The following is a 21615-nucleotide window of genomic DNA, read 5'->3' on the forward strand; positions in this document are numbered from 1 at the left end:
TGCTGCAAACATCTATCAGCCGCTAACAGATTTATTTAATTTATCTTTAATTTACGGGGTTTCCCAACAATATGGAAGGAATATTTTCTTATTCCTCTTCATAAAAATGGAAGCAGGTCTTCAATAGAAAACTACCGGGGCATAGCAAAGTTATCCGCTATCCCAAAGTTATTTGAGGCTATTGTTACCCACCACCTAACATTCTCTATTTCCCCCATAATTGCAAGCTCGCAGCATGGGTTCTGTAAGGGCAAATCACCTATCACAAATTTACTAGAATTTACCACCCACGTTTCTAATGGATTTAGAAAAGGCCTTCACACTGATGTAATTTACACCGATTTCAGTAAAGCTTTCGACAAATTATCACACCCATTACTTATTCATAAGCTCAGTCAACTCGGTTTTCAACCCTGTCTTATATGTTGGATTTCTTCGTATCTTGGTTATCGTACGCAAAAAGTAATATTTAAAAATACACTTTCTGGGGTCATCAATGTTTCTTCTGGTGTTCCTCAGGGCAGCCATCTTGGTCCGATTCTGTTCTTGTTATTCATAAACGATATATCTGGTACAATTAAACACTCAAAAATCTTGATGTACGCAGACGATGTAAAACTTTTCAAATCATGTGCCTCAGTTGAGGAACATTCCTTGCTTCAAATGGATTTAAATCACTTGGTTACCTGGTGCAATGTAAATTATATGCCGCTCAATCTCAAAAAATGTAAATTCATGCGTTTTTCTCGGAGAGTTTCGCCACCAGCTTCATATACAATTAACAACTATAGCCTAGAAACTGTAAATAATTTGATTGACTTGGGAGTCATGATGGATTCCAAACTTAGTTTTAATCTTCATATTAATGCTACAGTGAATAAAGGCAAAGGTGTTTTTGCATTTGTTAAACGGTGGTCAAAAGAATTTAACGACCCTTACATAACTAAAGCACTTTTTACATCATTAGTTAGGCCAATATTAGAATATGGCTCGATAATTTGGAATCCGCGTTATCAAGTCCATGCAGACAGTCTCGAATCAATACAAAAACAATTTTTACTTAAGAAATTTCCAATGGGACTCTTTAACTAATCTTCCACCTTATACTAATCGATTAAAGCTTATCAATCTTCCAACTCTTGCTAGTCGAAGGGAAATGCTTGGTGTAATATTTATGATAAAGCTTTTAAATGGATCAATTTCGAGCCCATTCCTTCTGAATGAAGTGAACTTTTGCGTTCCCTCTCGGACATCGAGACACTTCAAACCTCTTTTGCTGAAACAATGTAGAACGAATTTCGAACAAAATGAACCTTTTCGGCGATTCGAAGATTATAATTCTCACTCAAACACATTTGATAGCTCGGACTCCCTTTTTTCTATAAAAAAGATTGTTCTCACCTCTCTAAATTAATGTACAATACGTTTGCTCCTGTTCTCTTTAAGTATTACGCTTGGCTGATGAAACTTCTTCTGTTACTGAGCAGTCTCAGATCGTGACGCTTGACAAACCGCTGCCCATCAAAGACTCGGCAAAAAAAAAAAAAAAAAAAAAGTTATTATATATATATATATATAAATCGATCGCGTGAATAGAATTAGCCTGGTTTCATTGGGCCACTTGAGAGCAGCGCGCTGCCACAACGTCCATTAAAAAAAAAAAAAAAAACAAAAAAAAAAAAAAACAAAAAAAAACAAAAAAAATGTGGGTGGTGCCAAGCTCATATTGCACATATATGGAATATATGTTTTGCGTAATAACACCAAACAACCAACCAAATTGCATTAGCTGAACGGTAAACGTTTGTGAATTAACTAATTTTTTCCATTTTTCTAAATTTTCCATATCGAAAAAGTGAGCGTCCGATTTCACTCATTTTCTATACAAATTTATTATGGTGAAGATATCTCATTATTTGTTCATGTTATCATGTTAACGGACGGACAGAATAACAGACGGACGGGACGGACGGAAATTAATTAATAAAATATTTTTTCGGTACCGGTGATTTTGTTATATGAAAGTCTATATCTATCTCGATTCCTTTATATCTGTACAACCAACCGTTATCCAATAAAAGTTACAAGTACAACCGTCGGACCATTACAATTCTGTTTGCTTACTCCAAGGGGATTTATCCAAACTTACTGACTGCTCTTCGACCAGTTCTTAGCGCTAGACATCCATCAGGGCCTGAACCCATATATTCCGTCATCATTCATAGAACTTAACTCAGCAGAATTCATCGAGTAACAGTGATCAAGATGATAGCAATGATTCTGATATTATCGACCCTGATAAGTCTATACTTTTTAATCAACATGAATTAAATGACTTAGTTAGACATATTTGAGTGTCGAAATTGGCAGCGCAACTGCATTGGACGAGACCAACTGATGCTCTGCAGCAATAGAACAAAAGAACGTTACTATTTTTTGAACATTGTGGGAAATTGAGGATTTGTGTAGAAGTTATTCTTAGGACATTTACACTATTGGATAGCCTACACTCTATAGTTGTGCCAGTCAGTCCCTCGGTAGTTTTTGTTAGTGTCTCATACTTTGTGAGGCTATTCTGCAGCGTTGTACTACTCTGGTTCTAAATAGTGTAGAAACTGTAGTGTAGTAGGGTGTGTAGTAGCTGTAGTATTGTTTTTCGCCGATAACTTTTGACGGGTCTAAAAAATTGACTTTCGTGTTTGGACTCCTAATGTTGATATAACTACGCATCTTTGGATATCCCACTCTACAACTTCTGTAAAATTTTCAATAGGTATCATATAATGCACTATATATTTCACACTAAATATGTCTGACACAATTTACTTTCAAAGCAACCCATATCTGAAGTTCCGCTCCTTTTTCGCTAATTATTGCATCCCTGCGTCGATACCGATGGCAGCAACCCCGGCAATTTTGACACTTCGTTCAGTGTCAAACGCACGTTTCACCACGTTCCACACTGTTTTAACACTTCCGTCAGTGTCAAACGGCGTAGTGGTAGAAAGCGGATTAAACAAACATATCTTATTTGTGAACCTTTACAATGCACGTAACTTCAGACATTTTCAATATGAGGAAATTTAAGAGTGTATCGCTGATTGTGCAATGAAACTTTTGGAAGAGCTTCTAAGTATATTGGAGAACTGATCTGTGGCAACTTTTTGACCAAAGGTGCAATACGTGTAGCAATAATTGGGATTCTTTAAAAGTTACTTGCTTTTGTAGTGCACCCATTTCAAGGGTTTCGTACATTCTAAGTTACGTTGTTTTATTTTCGGTTTTTAGTTCAGGGTACTTAGAAATGATATAGAAGAAAACTGATTAAAGTCCCTTGTATATTTTCTTCATAGGGATACCGAAAATCTATAACAAGACAAAAGCGCGTAAATACGACTTACACCACGAGAGTGCTACACTTTCTACATCTGGGTGTAAACATGAGTATCAAGATGCACTTTCTTCATTGCTACCTGAGCTGTTTTCCTGAAATTTAGGCGATCTCAGTGAAGAGCAGGGCGAGCGTTTTCACCAGGACCTCCGCACTATAGCAAAGCAATATGGAGGTCATTGGAACGCACATATATTAACTGATTACTGCTGGACCATTCAGAGTAGTCCTCCTGAATCAAATCATAAATCTCTTTAAAGAAAATTTAGCTCATTGTAATTTATAATAATAATCTTAATTCATTGAAACAAAAAATAATTACTTTTACTAAAAGTTTTATTATTAAATATTTCGAAAACTTGATTTATTTGAAATAAAAGTAACAATTACTTTTACAATCATGCATAAAATCTCATAACAGAACCTGGGTGGCCACCAGTGTTATTAAATTTGTAAATCTTTGCTGTTTTTGTTTGCCGTTCCGGCTTGTGGTGTGGTTTTTCCAATCTTGCTGCTAGTTTGAGAACTTTCATTTTTGCAGGTTTTGTATCATTGAAGTTTTTGTTGTTGTATGCGGTTTCGGGGTTGTTATAACTTTGCTATTATTTTTGTGATTTTTTTTTATCGTGCATTGTTTGACATTTATTTGTTTTTGATTTGATGTGAATTTTGAATTATCAATAATACGAATTTAGTTTTTATTCGCGCGTTTTATTGTCTCTTTTTATCCCGTAGATCTTGAAGTATTTTTTTTTTTTATTATTATTATCGTTTAGGCGGCTTTTGTTTGTTACTGACTGTTCTTGTTCGTGTTTTGTTGTAATATAATTTTTGTTGTCATTCCTGCTCTTGTTTGGTGTTGTCAATTTAAATATGCAGACAAAGACCCCAGTTTTTTGTATTATTTAAAACAAACTTGTATATTCTATTGTTATATTGTTTTAAATATCAGTAGATAATTCGGCAAAGTTGTTGTTGTTTTACCTTAATAATTTACCATTGCCTATGTTGTGTGATCCCGGAGTATTTGTGTTTGTTTGTAATATAGATTTCTTGTTGTTATTTTTGATATTTTAGTTTGTTTTCAATTGATGTCATGTCAAAATTATTTAGAATGATTAAGAAGTCAGACTGTATATGTAATTGTGAATATTCTTGTGGTTATATGCAAGTTATTGTTGTTGCCTTTATACTAGTTTTGTTTTTGTTCTTGCTGTTTGGCTTCGTTGCTTTTGATAGTTTGTCATTTGCATTACCCTTATTGTTGTATTTATTATATATGATAGTTTTGTTTTTTTATTCACAACTGTTTTTATCAACCGCTCACTTTTGAAGTATGTTTGCTACTTTTTCATAGTTTTAACAATCTTCATGCATCTTTGATATTTCACTTCAGTGCTCTTAAGTACGTGCTTCACGTTGCTGTGCATCCTCTTGTATTATATATTTCTTTAAAATATTTATTTGCATACTCTTTTTGTTGTGATAATTTCAATACATTGTTGCATTTTTTTTGTTGCTGCAATTGCAATATTTGTTGTATGTAGTTTCAATTGATTTTAATTTGAAACTTCTTCCATTGATGTCGGTCGACCTGGCTCTTCTGTCATCAGATTCGTTGTCATGGTAGCACCTCATATCTCATCTCCATCAACTATACTCCTTTTCTCTTTACGCTCACTCCTTTTCCTCTTTTGAAATTAGAACTTCTAATTTCTAGCACGTTGAAAATTTTTTCCCTGTAATGGCAAAGGCGGCACACCCTCGTTGGCGAGCTGTGTATATCGTATATCCGAGTAGACAGCGTTGTAAACAAGTATGAAAAGAAAAGAAAAGGGAAAAGAGAAAAATATATGAATTAATAAGAAAAGAAATATATTGATACAGGTATGTAATTTAATAACGGTAGATTACAAAGAGGAAGAATATAAAAAATAACGAATGCAGGTAGAAAACACATATTGAAGAGCCAGCAAGTAGACCAACAAAGACGCAAAAAAATAACAGATAACACATTAACTCCAATGTTATAGCTAATAAAAATTTTTATCAATTACACAGTGTTACAAAAAAGACAAAAGTGAAAATATCAGGGAAGTTATACCACTTTTCAAATAGACCTCGAAGGCCTTATCCTGACGCCCCTAAAATCGTGAGCTACTGGGAAAAAACGTGTTTTCGTACCATTGTACACTTGCGAGCCTATAACTTTGTTGGCTCTAAGGCAATTTTCAAATTCGGTTGGTAAGTGTAAAATCTGCAGTCATATTAGACCGACAAATAATAATGATGGTAGTTTTGATACAATTTTACACTTTTTTTTTAATTCTTTTAAGGTCAGCAGAGTTATAGGCTGCCAAAAGTCCGCAGGTAGGAAACGCTGGTTTTTTGCCTGTAACTCACGTTTTTGTGGGTGTCCGGGGAAAGTCTTGAATGCAGTCGTTCTAAGATTTATGGATATATACCATAAAACAAATATTACTTCCCGGGTATTTTTTCATGTCACACAGTGTTATGGACTCGAACAGCAAATGTGAGAATAAATGAATTCTCCCAAAGAGAAAAAAGTGGTTCATTGGAAAAGAAAATTTTAAGTCGGCCTTTAAAATTGAATAAAATGGAAATCTTCATTCAGGCCATTTGAACTAGTCTTTATAATAATCAGAACCAAGCTCTTGTACAACTTCGAATTCGAAAATAATATTACTGTTGTTGTGTCAGCTTCCAATTTTGCTCAGTTGACCCATTCTCTCGTAAACAGTCACAGATAAAATATTGTATATACTCACAACAACATTTACAATCTCTTCGCTTGGTTAGCGTTTAACCGGCGTGTTGATTTTAGACGTTGTGCAGCAAGTAGCGCGAGTCATCCCTGCGATAGCTAAAGCCAATTGGTAGCAACAAGAGAATTCAAGTCTTCTTTTCACAAGTCCCTGGACTTTTATTCATTACACAAAATAAATACTTGCGTATCGTACAGCTCGTTCAATATCGCCATTTTATATCTTTGGCATCACTGTTAGGACCATTAGTCTTCCGGAAAGCTTTTCTTCGTTAAACTCCGAAGGCTATTTCATTCTTCTTCGCCAGCTTCAAAACTATAAATTTTGTATCGATACTTTTTTAGTGGAGAGCGTACTATGTTTTCAATTTCTTACTCGTCCCAAAAGTGACTTCCGTTCTTAATATATCTTAATATATAAAAAACACCTGTCACACAATTGAGGCCAATGGACTCCTAAACTACTGAACCGATTTTGAATTTGTTTTGCACCCCGTGTGTAGTTTGATCTAACTTGAAATACAGGATAGGTGACTGGGTGACTAGGGTCTCGAGATATAGGCCAAAACGTGGACCCGGGTACCCTAGAGTGTGTTTATAGAATATGGATATCAAATGAAAGCTGTTGATGAGTGCTTTAGTAGAGGGTAATTTTCATAACCCTGGGTGACTCGGGTCTCAAGGTATAGGCCAAAACGTGGACCTGGGTACCCCCAGAATGTGTGTATATAATATGGTTATCAAATGAAAGCTGTTGATGAGTGCTTTAGTAGAGGGTAATTTTCATACCCCTGGGTGACTAGGGTCTCGAGCTATAGGCCAAAAAGTGGACCCGGGTACCCCTAGAATGTGTTTATAAATTACTGATATCAAATGAAAGATTTTGATTAGTGCTTTAGTAGAGGGTAATTTTCATACCTCTGTGTGACTAGGGTCTCGAGATATAGGCCAAAACGTGGACACGGGTACCCCTAGAATGTGTTTATAGAATGTGGATATCAAATGAAACTGTTGATGAGTGCTTTATTAGAGGGTAATTTTCATACCCCTGGGTGACTAGGGTCTCGAGATATAGGTCAAAACGTGGACCCGGGTACCCCTAGAATGTGTTTATAGAATGTGGATATCAAATGAAACTGTTGATGAGTGCTTTATTAGAGGGTAATTTTCATACCCCTGGGTGACTAGGGTCTCGAGATATAGGCCAAAACGTGGACGCGGGTACCCCTAGAATGTGTTTAGAGCATATGGATATCAAATGAAAGCTGTTGATGGGTGCTTTAGTACAGAGTAATATATTATCCAGAGACGGACTGGGACTGGGATTAGGACTAGGACTTGGACTGAGACTCGGAGTGAGACTGGGACTGGAATAAAATACATACCACCTTCTGGGGCAGGCAATAAGGGATGAATGAGAAGAAATTGAGAGAAGAGAAAAGAGAGAAGGAGAAGGAGGTTGAGAAAGGGATAGAATGAGACGAAGATGGAGATAGATGAAGCGAAAAAGACGGAGGGTGGAGTGACTAAAAGAATTAGTAAAAAGTGAAGAGGGGGGGGGGGGGGGGGAGGGCAGAGTCATACGGAAAAAGCTTATTAAAATGTATGCAGATTGCCCAAATTTAGGACAGGACAACGTCTGCCGGCTCTTCTAGTATATATGTATATAAGCTTAAGTGAAGCTGAAATTGCAGCACGCAGACATACTCAGGCCAGTATGAGGGGTCGGGTTGTGGTACCAAAAAAATACGCCATTACCATTTCCAGGATCTTATAAATATTCCATGACCTGGCATAGATTAAATAGAAACGAAACTCCCAAGCAGTGCTGTCAGGCGCCACTTAAAGCCGGGCAGATTCATCCACCGTTTCCTCCGCTTTATCGTCTTTATAACTCATACAGCATTGACAATTGGGCCCTGTGCCTACCAATAACCTAGTGCCCAGTGATTACTTCTAGGAGTGTGAAAATTCTATCCCTACTTAACGTGTAAACTGGCTAGGATCTTTAAACCTGAAATTTGTAGCCATCCAATATTGGCTTGACGGTAGACATACTCTTTTAGCATTTGTTTACGTGTGGCAAAGTTTATACCTAAGCGCTCTTTATAGGAACAATCTTTTTTGTCGTGTACTTTCAAGCAATTTCGTATGCTATATAGTTTCCGTCAGTTTACCTTTGTTCCGGGAGCAATATGGGGTGTACACGGCTCTATTGGGCCCACTCCTGAAGTTTTTGTTGTTGTTTTATTAAAGACAAAGACACCTCCCCGAAGGTTTTGAGCAGTATTACGGACGATTGATAGTCCTTTGCCGGATATAGATCCGATACAAGCACCATTAAGGTACAAGCCCGACAATCTCGATTTAATATGACCACATCGAACTTTCTAGGTCATCCCGCCGCCATCCCCTGTTTCCATGAGGAACTTGGGGTCGGAAGAGCCTTGGCTGCTAAAGAAACAGGATTCACCACGGGTATATGAGTTCGACAATTAGTTTGGATAAGCTATAAATTACGATGGCAACTCCTTGAAAGGTTTGCGGTACACAATTCTTCCAATCATTTTGGTATGTGAGTCACCTCTTACGACAGGCATACATGCCACGGGTATATTCCAAGCTCCCTAACTCGCGGGGGTTACTGCCGTCAAAGGGTCTATCTCTGCGCTTTCTTTGAGCTGGTATAACTTCCTTTTAGGTATGAATACACATACTTACGGTCAAATCGGTTATTAATCCATTAGACGATGTTCCGTAAAAAAGTAACGTATTTGATTACTGATTTTTTCTATACTTAATTCCTTTTTAGTTCCTCCCTTGTTGATATTTGATATATTTCCTATAATAAAGTGCATCTGTGTTTCATTTCATATGAATATTTTTTTTGTCGCATTCCCTCGATATTTAATGCTCTCAATTCGAGCACTTCTTTACGCTCTATTTCCCATCAACGATTTAATAAAAAGATATCGAAGGTTAAAAATGTTTTGTGTACTATTCGCTTCTAATGGAAATAGTAGGTGATGTTTTGAAGCAGTTGATTGATAGCATGTTGTTCTTGTATGGTAGTTTATGTAGTAAGTCTCTTAAAAATATTCGAATAATTGCGTTAATCGAGTATTCAGTTTTATTTTGTTATTTTTCATTATTCGATTAGTTTATTAATTAAGACTATTCAAATAATCGGAGAATCGAGGTTAGATTTTGTATGAAGTATTGTACAAAAAATTATGTATACGCCATGTCTGTATCCCATATTTCTTCTTTGTTGAATCTTTGTTAATTTGATGGATTAGTAGATAATGAACTCCTGGAATGGTATATCTCAAAACTGGTGTCTCCAAAAAAAGCTTTCCTAACTTTCCGATTCCTGTGAGAAAATTATAAGTAAGCATACAAAACCTTTGGGAAAAAAATCAATTCTTTTCCAGCATGTTATATCTGATCCATCTATGATCAAAAGTACCCCCGGAGAGAGATCGATATCTGATGAGTTTCAACTTCAGATCTTCTGAACACCGAAATCTCGAAAAAGTTGAACGAAACTTTTATCTGTCTTGGCTCCAGGAGTACGTGTGCAAAGCATGTGAATTAACCTGGATCGATTTATTAACCTATATCCCGCCATCGATTTTTCGATAGGTCTTGGGCTCAGGAAAAAAAAGTTCCACTAAGCATACCCAAAAAAAAAAATAGTTTTCGAGCCTGCAAAATTTGAGTTTTTTTACTTTTTTTCTTTGATTTTTAAAGTTTTTTTCATGACCCACTTAAAAAATTTTCGTTTTATTTTAAAATTTTCATATATACCCTGTCCGACTCAAAATTGTCCGCTAAAAACGTTGACGATAACATTTTTTGAAAAAAAAAAAAAATATTTTTTGGGTTTTGAGGAGTGTTTTGGTGAAAAAATTTAAAATCAGTAGGCCGATATAACAACGAAAAAATTTATTTTTTCGCCATTTTTTTTAAGGTTTCTTCAGAAACGTGCAAAAGTGTTGCCGATGAAAACGAATTTGTCTCATAGTTCCAATCCCACTTAAAATTATGCGATAAAAACGTTGGCATTAACAGTTTTTTGGGACTTGTTTTGGTCGAAAGCGATTTTTTTCATTTTCAAGGCTCCAAATCATTTTTTATGTATATGTTTCCGTTAGACCCACCAATAAGTATACCAAAATGATCAGGGGTCGAGCTGAGTTGACAATGCCAAATCCAGGATTTTGGGAAGGGGCCCAATTTTTTGTTTTTTTTTTTTAATGTTGAGGTTATTTTTATCCAAAGTTTCTCAAACCTTCTTACATTTTAAATACAACCAGGGCATCCTTTTTTTCTTGTTTACCAAATAAAATATTTTTAGTATTGGCGATGTCAAATTCAAGGTACCGCATATGTCAGTCGTTTGAAAAATTATAGAAATTTCTGATTGTTGCTGCTTGCAACTGGCAAAATCACAGTCATTGCTTTTGCCTCCAAACTAAAAATTAAAATATCTTAAGGCTCGACGCCAAATGCATTTCGTTTTTTTTTATCACTAAAACGCGTTTAGAATTATTTGCACACTCCAAGAAATTTTACCGTTGGCCTAAATCACAAAGTATTCTGAAGGATGAGATTTCTAAAATAACAACAAAAAGTGAGGGAATATGTTAGAAATTAAAACCTTTATGCCGCTCAAGACGGCTTCAGTCCCACGAAGCAGTTACAGCAAAAATTTCTCAGTGTTCATAAAAACGTGGGAAGAGCTTGAGATTTCATAAAAGGCTTTTCTAATTTTTTTAGCAATTTTGACTACATAAATTTTCTATCTCAAGTCACATAATTAAATCTATTAACAAAAGTGTTCTGCCTTTGAGTTGTTGTTGTTGTTGTTGTAGCGATAAGGTTGCTCCCCGAAGGCTTTGGGGAGTGTTATCGATGTGATGGTCCTTTGCCGGATACAAATCCGGTACGCTCCGGTGCCATAGCACCATTGAGGTGCTAGCCCGACCATCTCGGGAACGATTTATGTGGCCACATTAAACCTTCAGGCCATTCCCTCCCTCCCTACCTCCAAGTTCCATGAGGAGCTTGGGGTCGCCAGAGCCTCGTCTGTTAGTGAAACAGGATTCGCCGCGGATAGGTGAGGTTGACAATTTGGTTTGGAGAAGCTATATATTGCGCTGGCAACCTGAAAGGTTGCGCTACACAGCCCCTTGTATCTGGTATTTTAGTCGCCTCTTACGACAGGCATACCTACCGCGGGTATATTCTGATCCCCTAACCCGCTGGGGTCTGCCTTTGAGTCGCGAGTTGCAGTTGAAAAATCAAGACCTGGTTAAATCTACAAAATTGGCAGGTCATTCTTTGAATGAACTAAAGGAAAAGCGGCAAATCGCTAGCTCGTGCTTTCAATTTATCATCGAGAAGGTTGTTGGAACGTGTTCCAAGTACAACATTGAAACTAAAAAGCCGCGTTTATGCAATCTTCAAAATTGGCAGGTCATTCTTTGAATGAACTAAAGGAAAAGCGGCAAATCGCTAGCTCGTGCTTTCAATTTATCATCGAGAAGGTTGTTGGAACGTGTTCCAAGTACAACATTGAAACTAAAAAGCCGCGTTTATGCAATCTTCAAAACTACTGCTCTACTATTGGACCTCAAGGAATTGAAAATTACTATAGAATCTCATTTTATGTGCCATTTCTCGACCCTGCATTTGTCACTTTCAAAGTAGCTTCGGAAAGCACAAATTTTCTAAGGCTTTAGCTAGTTATTTCTCCAGCAAAAACTCTATGAAGAGAAATACACAGAACTCTACAACTTTATGAAGAAATACTGTATTGTTCCTGAACTCAAAATGGGAAGGCCACGAATTCACGATCGAAGCATTCAAATGCGCTGGATGCGTTTCCGGAAAATGTTTTTTAAATCAAATTCTCCAGAACCCTGTAATTTACGCTTTTTTCAGATAATAAATGTGAACGCATCTAAAAATTGTATACGATATTGAGAGTTATTACAACAACTCCAGAAGAATTACGAACTATTTGAGAAACAAGATGTGACAAGAACGTTTTAATAGTCTAACTTCTTTGAGTATCCACATTAGTAAATTTGCTGAAGAGGAAACTCTGAAAGAATTGCTCCAAAAGCTTCAACAATTTAAAATCGATTAAGTGCAGAATGAATGGTTGTTGGAACACGATTATTATTTTAATTTGCAAACATGAAATAAAATAACCTATATAATATTCTTTCCAATCACACAAATTTTTGAAATTCTTGCAATGAATTGTATGGAAAATTTACTGTGGAAAATATTACTTTTTGAATTCCGAAAGGGGAGGGAGGGATTCAGACCTGGGGGGTTCGGGTAGATTCACCGCTGACATGGGTATAAAAGCGTGGTATTGTCAATAGCCCATCATTGGTTCATCGTATTATTAAAACTCTTATGGCAACATCCCCAGAAGGCGATGTATATTTGTTTGAATTTATAAAAACTGCACGCGCCTCTCTTTTCAATATTGGTTTTGTTACTTTACAGCAAGAGTATGATTATATCGGAAGCCAACTTCAATCAACCAATGCGTCGATGCCTTTGCAACCCCATCTATCGACAAATTATAAAACCACTCAAACACCACCAAGTGACAAACTTGGGATTTCTTGGTCTTGAACTCAGTACATCCAGCTCCATTCAAAAAATTATAACTTTCATATTTCAAAATCGATTTTGTAAAATAACAGTTAAATTGAATTTGAACTATAAAATTGCTTTTGAGCACTTTTACTTATATAAAGCTCCTAACGGTGGGAACACAGGAGCATTTTTTAGTATACAAAAACAAATTTAAAAATAATAGATAGATAGATAATTAATTGAGGGTCGCACTGCGACCATTGGTCTATTGTGCCCATAATTTAGAAATAAGGACTATTTTATTTATCTAGGAAAAAATTTCTAAAAAAAATGTACTGCGTTTAAAGCTTTCCTCCTTTCCTGTAAAACTCAAATATCCTCAGATATTAGGTTTTCAAGTTGATCAATAGGCGGTTTTTTAAAAGCATCGACGAATGGCATTCTACAAAAAGCAAACAACACACAGTTAACTGATGTGGACTTTTTATTTGATTGCTTAAACCTAACAAATGGCGTTGTGTCTTAAATTGATTCGTAAATGGGCGAATCTAAAACTGAACATAGTGTTCATACCTTAATATGGCGAAAACCTACCGTAAGATTAATCCGAAGCTATACAGTGTGCAGAATCGGAGCAAAATTTCGCTTCAGCTGGAAAAAATTTTAGTCCACCTAGAAGTTGTTTGTCACCACAAAATATAAGCCTTCAAAAGTTATTTTATAATAAAAGGCGCTTCATGAAAGATATTGCTGAGCATTTATAAATCTACTTATTAAATATTAAAGCATAAATAATAACTAATATCATATTATTTTAAACCATCATACTAGTTTTTATTAAAACTTGTTTAAAACTGTGATTATCTGAGGATCTAAAATAGTCATCATAAATATACCTTGGTAGGATCCCGAAATAAACCAAAAATTCTTCCCAAAAAAAAAACTAAAAAAAAAGATTCTGAATTGATTGCCAAATTCCTATCTGATAATTTCAAATTGACCGCGGAACTATCCTGAAATATTCCCCTAGACCATCGACTATAATCGACGATGTACGATTATTCGATTTTAACTAATCGAGGTCTGAGCTTCAGTATGTAGCATTAGTTTAATCAACACAAGCAGAAAAAGAATAATAATAAATCCAATAGATTAATACCCTCCAAAGCCCGTCCAGCTGACACGATGGGTGAATTCACATGCCACACGGATTTTGTTTTTGCCGAGTTGTTGATAGGCGGAGATTTGTTAAGCGTTTAGATCTAAAACTGCTCAGCTACAGGATAAAGATCATCAGCTGAGTATTGTACATAACAGTTAGAAATTATACATATACTACATTATTAAATAAATGAACACTATTATTATGTAAAGGTTTTTTATTTTTTATTATTTCTTTTGTTTTTTTTTTTTGTTTAGAGTTAAGATACGATAGGACAGTTTCCTGTATAGTAAAAAGTGAATCCGTTATATCAAAGGAACTCGAATGATAGTTACAGAAAAAAAAGGTTGAGGTAAGAAAAGGTTCATTTAATTCGAAAGTAGTTCTGCACTGTCTCAAAAGAAGAGGTTTGTAATCGTGATGGGACAATAAGCTTTACTCACTAGTTTAGCCATGAATATTTCAAGGATTGAAAGATCGATAAGCTTCAAGCAACTAGTATAAGGTGGAAGATTATACGCAGACTTTAAATGAAAACTCTTTAAAGAAAAAAGTAATAATTGCTTCTGTATTGACTCTGGTCTATCTGCATGAATTTGATATCTACTATTGATCCGTATTCTAGTGTCGGTCTAACTAATGTGGTAAAAAGGGCTTGAGTTACATAAGGGTCACTAAATTTTTTAGACCATCGTTTTACGAATGAAAGACCATCTCTAGCCTTGCTGACCGTACCATTAATATGGAAGTTGAAAGTAAGTTTAGCATTCATCGAACCTCCCAAGTCAATAAAATTATTTACATATACAACATAAAAATTATTAATTACGTAAGAGGCTGCTGGCGAAGATTTCCTAGAGAGTCACATGAAGAGAGACACATTATAATATAATTTCAATAGCGATTTAAAAGGAAATCATTTTTTTTTAAATGCATTAATGGTTGTACGCGGCCGCTGTGGTGTGATGGTAGCGTGCCCCGCCTACCACACCGAAGATCCTGGGTTCACACCCCGGTCAAAGTAACATCAAAATTTTAGAAACAAGTTTTTTCAATTAGAAGAAAATTTTTCTAAGCGGGGTCGAATCTCGGCAGTGATTTGGCAAATACTTCGAGTGTATTTCTGACATGAAAAACTTCTCAGAGAACACTCATCTGCTTTGCAGATGCCCTTCAGAGTCGGCATAAAACAATTGAGGGGATGTGTGGGATAACGATATAACTCAAGAATCAACCTTTTGAGAAAAGTGAATAAAACTTAACAATTCAGGTAAAAATATATTTATAATAATCCTACTTGGTAGGATTTTAGATAGTATGATTCTTTGATAAGAAAAAGTAACAAATTTTATATATACATAATTTTTTTAGAAAATGGATGATTTCTTTTTTCTTTGAGTTATACCGTTATTCCATAGATCGAATATCAAATATTTTAATTGAGATACTTTATTAAACAAAATAGTAGATACATTAATAACCATTGTTAAATACATCATATTCTATTATTTAGATGTGCTTATAACTATTTGCTATTTCCGTTTGTTATTTTTAGTAATTTTTTTTTTTACTACTTTTATCATTTTTAAACTTTTTCTATTTTTAACAATGGAGTTCTCTGTCTGCTTAGTCGTTTTTGAAACCACTTCAATTATTTTATTTTTCAGTTCTTTCTGGTCTACGACATTGAATATATTTTCATACCATTTCGATGCTTCACTACTGCAAAATTTTATTAGAGAGTTATACCGTTTTTCCATAAATGAAGCTAATATCTTTGTTAAATATCAGTATTATTTTCTAAGATTAATATGGTGTGTGTTTGTAATCGTGCTCTTTTTATTTAGTTGATTTATGGAAAAACGGTGTAACTCGACTTATACCATTATTCCACACATCCCCTCAATTAGGTCCCGTCCCGCCAAATTGTAGGAATAATTAAAAAGGAGCACATAGCAAATTGGAAGAGAAGCGCATCCTAAAATCTCTTCGGAGGTTATCGCTCCTAACATTTATATTCCTAACATTAATTATTAAAGTTAGCTCCATTTTCATTGTCAACTTTCGAAGTGCATGGCTAAGAACCTGAATGCTACAAGCAACAAGCTGTCATTTTCTGAATTGAGATCTATTTTCAATTTTATTCGTTATTTTGTCACTTCCATTTATTTGACTACTTCAGTTTCATATTCAGGTTTCAGCACATTTTTCAATATGCGAATTTTATTATAATTTGTATTTCATTGTTATTTCATTGTTACAACTTACAATACTACAGTATTCCTTTAGAATTCAAACGCTTTATGTCACAATAAATTTTTCAGTGCAGATTTTGAGTGCATTTGTATGCTTTTGAGTGAAAATTGGTTTATCGTTGACTAGTTTATAGAATTTGGCAAAAATTTTAAGCAGTTGTCTGTTATTTCATCGACAATTTGACATAATACATGCTTTGCTGAAATTCTTATACAATTTCAAAAGTCGAAATACCTGTCAGCATGCAAGTATTTATTAAGAAGCAAAAAGACAAAAAAAACACACAACTCTGAATTGTAGGTGCTTTTAAAACATGAAAATATTTACAGCATCGCTTAGAAGATAGTTTTAAAAATGCAGCAAATAGGAAAATAGCAGTGAAATTTTTTTGAAATACACAGTGAGATGTAGACAGAGAAATCATGACAAAGAGGAAGGGAACACGAAGAGAGAGAAACGGAGGGAAAACCTCCTTAAAGTCTTGCAGATAAACAAGAGTTCACATAACACGAAACAACACAGTACAACATCTTGAAATACAAAAAAATTTAAAATAAAAATAAGGCACGATAACCTCCGAAGAGATCTAAGGCCGAGCTTCTCTTCCCATTTTCGTCGTGTTCCTCTTGATTTTTCCCTACAAATTTCGACCTACATATTTTATGCCGACTCCGATCGGCATCTGCAAAGAAATTTCGCTTCTAAGTTTTAATTAACTTCCCGACAACCCTGAGATCTGAAGCTTCGAACAATGCTTTGGGCTATGGTAGGTTGCAATATTTAGGACAAACGAAATGGGACAGGGATCGAGATATTTAGAGAAAACGTCAAATTAAAATATGAGGAATCTAGCGAGGGCTAATTGCCTTTTTAAGGTGAGTGGTATAGCGGAAGAGCTCCGAGTGGATTTCGGGAGATAGCAAATCTGGGATATTAGCCGGCTTGAAGAATCTTACAAAAACCCTGGACGAACAGTCTTTACAGAACACTTTTTTACTTCTTTGAATCTACGAAAACAATGTATCAAATAGAATTGGGTCTTGTCGGCAATCTAACATAAAAATAAGCCACACATCTGGGCAGAGCTTTTGCAATCAACGAATCGTGAAGTCCACTCTTTAGAGTTCGGATTTCGTGACGATGTCACCATGTACTCCTATGTACCAAAAAAAAAAAAGAAGAGTGTAACACTTTTGTCCACAGCTCATTATAAAAAGAAGTTTCTGGTACATAAAAAATACCAGAAATTGTTCAACATTACAACTCTTACAAAGGAGGTGTTGACAGCATGGACAAAATGCTAAACGAATATTCTACGAAACGATTTACATTAAGATGGCTCTGGCATTTGGCACAAAAAATGGAACCGAAGTCATGATTCAGTAAGAAGTGAATTTGAATCAGATACCATTGAGTTCATGAAATATCAACAAAGATTCCTTAACGAGTTTTATTGCAAGCCTCTCAACGCGAAAAGTAAGAAATGTTTCCAAACGACACCAATTTATTGTAATGCGTTTGAAAATGCAGGTCCCGCACTACTGAAATCAATACATTCCTTTGACCAACGTTTAACGAACGCTAAAATCCTTTTAGCTCGGTTTACACAGCTTTCAATAGATGAATTAAAATAAATTTTAGGGTCCATTGCAACACCTTAATCAATGAAGCTTGAAGTCTCCTCAATTAGGTAGTCATCAATAGTTATGTACTAGCAAAGATCTCCTTGTGAAGCACATGGACTAACACTTTTTAGGTTAAGTTCCACGTTGTTCATCTCGCACTTCATAACAACGTCGTTTAAATCGAATTGGAGCAATAATCCGCTTCTGGGGTGCAGATCTGCATAGAAATTTTGAAGTCATTCGCAAACATTATACGGCATACAATGGATCAGAAGAGTCGGAAGATCATTAGTAAATAATGTAAACAAACTAAGTTTACGATTGCTACCTTGTGGCACACCAGACTTGGGATTAACTTAGCGATATACGCAGTACCTGAAGATTACGTTTTGTGTTCCATCTTTTAGGTAACTCGATATCCTAAGCACGAAAATCAGTAGAAATCCTATGTGGTCAAGCGTGGGCAGTAGAATCGAATGCGAAACTTTATCAAGAGCCTTTGTAAAGCCTGTGTAGATGATGTCAGTAGGCTGGTTATTCTTGAATCCACTAGAGATTTGCGTATTGCGTTCTAACATGTTCGATATAGTAGATCTTTAACTACAAAAATCATGTTAAGATGGGTTGGTGTATGGTGAAATTGAATTACAAATATTACTATTAATTATTTGATCTATTATTAATTATTTGATCTATATGTCGTCTTCAAAACCGGACTAACTGTTTGCAGCGCAATAAAACCAAGCATAACATACTGTGATATAATACAACAACAAAACACAGCAAGGCAACACTTATGTACAATGCAACGAAGAGATATCTCACACACATACATTTAGTCATCAGCCGAAATAGTAACTTACACATACACACGCATATGGCTATAAGAAAACCACAAACTGCAAATGTGCATGTATATAGCTGGAACCCAGCAAGAGATACAACTGTTCGCGAAATTACTAGACCTTAGGACAAATGGCTGAATGAGAAAACTTAGAGTATAAAAGCAGCGTAAGATGAGGAAGCAGTACTCAGTTTGATTTAAACACGCATTAGATGTGAAGTACGTTATATTGAAGTATAATTGTACTACTCCCAAAGTGGACTAAATAAAGACCATATTGCAATACTGAATATTGGAGTTATTTATTCGACAGCTCAGCGATACGAACGTTAGCAGAAGGTGAAAAAAACAAGGTTTCCCCAGAATTCGTTAAAATACAATAATAACATAAAATAGAATAATATAGCACGATATGGTATACAAAAACAATGTTCTCTCAACGTCCAATCAATACATTAAAAACAAATTAAAATACCCATACCCAAAATAAATACAGCCGTAAGAGCGCGTTTATTTCAGGGTCTTCTTCTACCATTCACTTACACTAAACGATATTTCATTCATTCACAACCAACAGACCAAATCAGCGCAAGTACTTATCCACCTTTCAGGCTTAGCTACTTTACAGTTCGTCCATAACACGCAATAATAAGCAATCTGTTCCAATTTCATACCTTATTTTTTCACGTATACAAGATATAACTGAAGTAGTGCATTTGCTTCCTTCCCCCAATGGATTCACTAGCAATTCTAACCAACTTTTATACGCATAATGGAAACTGAACTACATAGAATCGATGATAAGCGTTGCTTTGAAACGGAAATTGAAAATTTTCTATTTTGAGAAATTTTTCCGTCGAGTGTCGCCAGTTGAAAGTTGTAATTTCTCCTTAGCTATTTCTTCAAGTTGGCATAGCAATTTTTTCTTTGTAACATTTAAATGCTGTCACATTGTCATGTAACATGAATGGCACTAAAAGTGAATAAAAGCTTATAGCAAAAAAAAGGTAAAAATCTTTATTAAAAATACTAGTTACTATATACCCTTAAGCGTATAAACATAGGATTTGAACATATTAAAAACATGTATTCGAGATGGAAATTTGGTGGAGCATTTCTGGTAGTTTGAAATTCTGAAAAATTTCGGCGTTAAATGATAGATGATGGGTAAACATAGACAGACCATGACATCGACTACAACCTGACACCTAGCATCTGTAGTCTGTTTTATTTATATAGGAATTTATTCGATTAAATCATCCTTTCAGTTGTTAAGCTTACTGATTGGCAACGGCGAGTTTCCTGTTGAAGTAATTTTCAGACGCGACCGTGACCCAACGGCGATAGAATTTGATGATGTTTTACTTTCATTGTACGTCTTCGTTTCAAGTCAAGGATTTGTACTTCGCAAGTTAAAAGTTTTTAATTTTCAAGAACAGCATTATAAAGTCCAGCTTTGTTTTGGATTCGAGACTCACTGCAACTGCACGTCATATTGCTATTTTAACGCATCACACATCACAGACTTAATCATTCCGTTCGTTCTCATGAGGAGAGTTGCGCTTAAGTCTACGTCAGCTAAATGCTGCGATTTACTGTGATAAATGAGTAGCGGCAATAAAGTCACTTACTTACTTACTTAATTGGCGATTAACCGTTTAAACGCTTATAGTTATCCAACAATATGCCAGTCGCTTCTTTGTTCGGTTAACTGGCGCCAATTTGTCACACCAAAGGAACTTCAATCGTTTTACGCTTGGTTCTTCCTCTTCCTCTGCTTCCATAGGCGGGTTCGGATAAAAATACATTCTTAGCCGGAGCATCATCTTTAATTCGCATAACATGGCCTAGCCAGCGTAGCCACTGTGCTTTGGACCGCTGGACTAAGTTGATGTCTGCGTACAGATTGGCGTTCTCAACGTACAGCTCGCCAGCCTTATAGGTTTTTGTGAAGAAAGCAAATTCAGACATAGCGGCATATAGGAAGCTCTGAACATCTGGTCGATGGTATACTTACCACATCTGAAGCCGCACTGATAAGATCCAATCAGCCCATTTACAGTGGGCTTCAATCTTTCGCAAAATACGCTTGATGGGACCCTATACGCGATTTTAAGAAGGCTGATACCGCGATAGTTGGCGCATGCACAATTCACAGGCACACGTATTGTTTCAAGCTCAATTTCGCTCAAACCCCGAATGCCAAATCGTTGTGTTCAATACTAGGCACATGATTTAGATTGTGGACTTAATTGCTATAGTCCGGGATATGCTTCTATAAGGGCGGTACACTATACGCTATCAAGGCAATCTGCTATATAGAATATCATTTCACGCGAAATTATGACCAAGTTAATTTAGAAGGTATAAAAAGGAAATGAAAAGTTTGTAATAGACGAGTGTTACAAATTTGCAATAAATAACAAATATTATATATGAGTTATCGGCTTGTTATTGAACTGTTAGCAGAGTGATATCAGTTCGCTATTGGCGTGTGGTCGAAAAAGTATGGATTTGTTATCAAAAAGTTATCGCGTGTTATCCATTTGTTTACGACGATTCATCGGTTTGTTATGTAAAAAATACTGATAAAACTATTTATATATAAATTCGATGACACATCTTTAGCCCGTCGATGGAAATTTATGCGAAGTTGATAATTCGGTCATTACAAACCACTAACAAGTTCATAACTCGACGATAATAATTCGCTATCTATATTAAGCCGATAGTAAAAAGCTCGGAATAATTTGTTTCGGATAAAGTAACATCTGTTGTGGCTTATCTTCAACCCCTTGGCGAGCCCTAGTTAGTTTAAAATCATTACTTTTCAACAGGTATGCCTCTATGTTTACACACTGGACTCAACGAGCACTTGGCAGTTGTGGATTTTTAATGGTGCGATTTGATTGAAAGTTGGTATTAAAA

The 21615-nt window shown here is 35.6% G+C and overlaps 1 protein-coding gene across 10 annotated transcripts in view; it reads right to left on the minus strand.

The window, feature by feature from the left end:
- Positions 1-3709: 3709 nt before the first annotated feature.
- Positions 3710-21615, minus strand: part of LOC137250560 (protein obstructor-E-like) — a 535879-nt gene continuing 517973 nt past the window's right edge. For all 10 annotated transcript variants that reach the window (XM_067783589.1, XM_067783590.1, XM_067783588.1 and 7 more), the window contains one exon: positions 3710-5166. In XM_067783589.1, the coding sequence (XP_067639690.1) occupies positions 5101-5166 (66 nt within the window). In that variant the 3' untranslated portion in view covers positions 3710-5100. The remainder of the gene's footprint in view (positions 5167-21615) is intronic.

Source organism: Eurosta solidaginis, chromosome 4 (assembly GCF_040869045.1).
Source record: "Eurosta solidaginis isolate ZX-2024a chromosome 4, ASM4086904v1, whole genome shotgun sequence".
Taxonomy (NCBI): domain Eukaryota; kingdom Metazoa; phylum Arthropoda; class Insecta; order Diptera; family Tephritidae; genus Eurosta; species Eurosta solidaginis.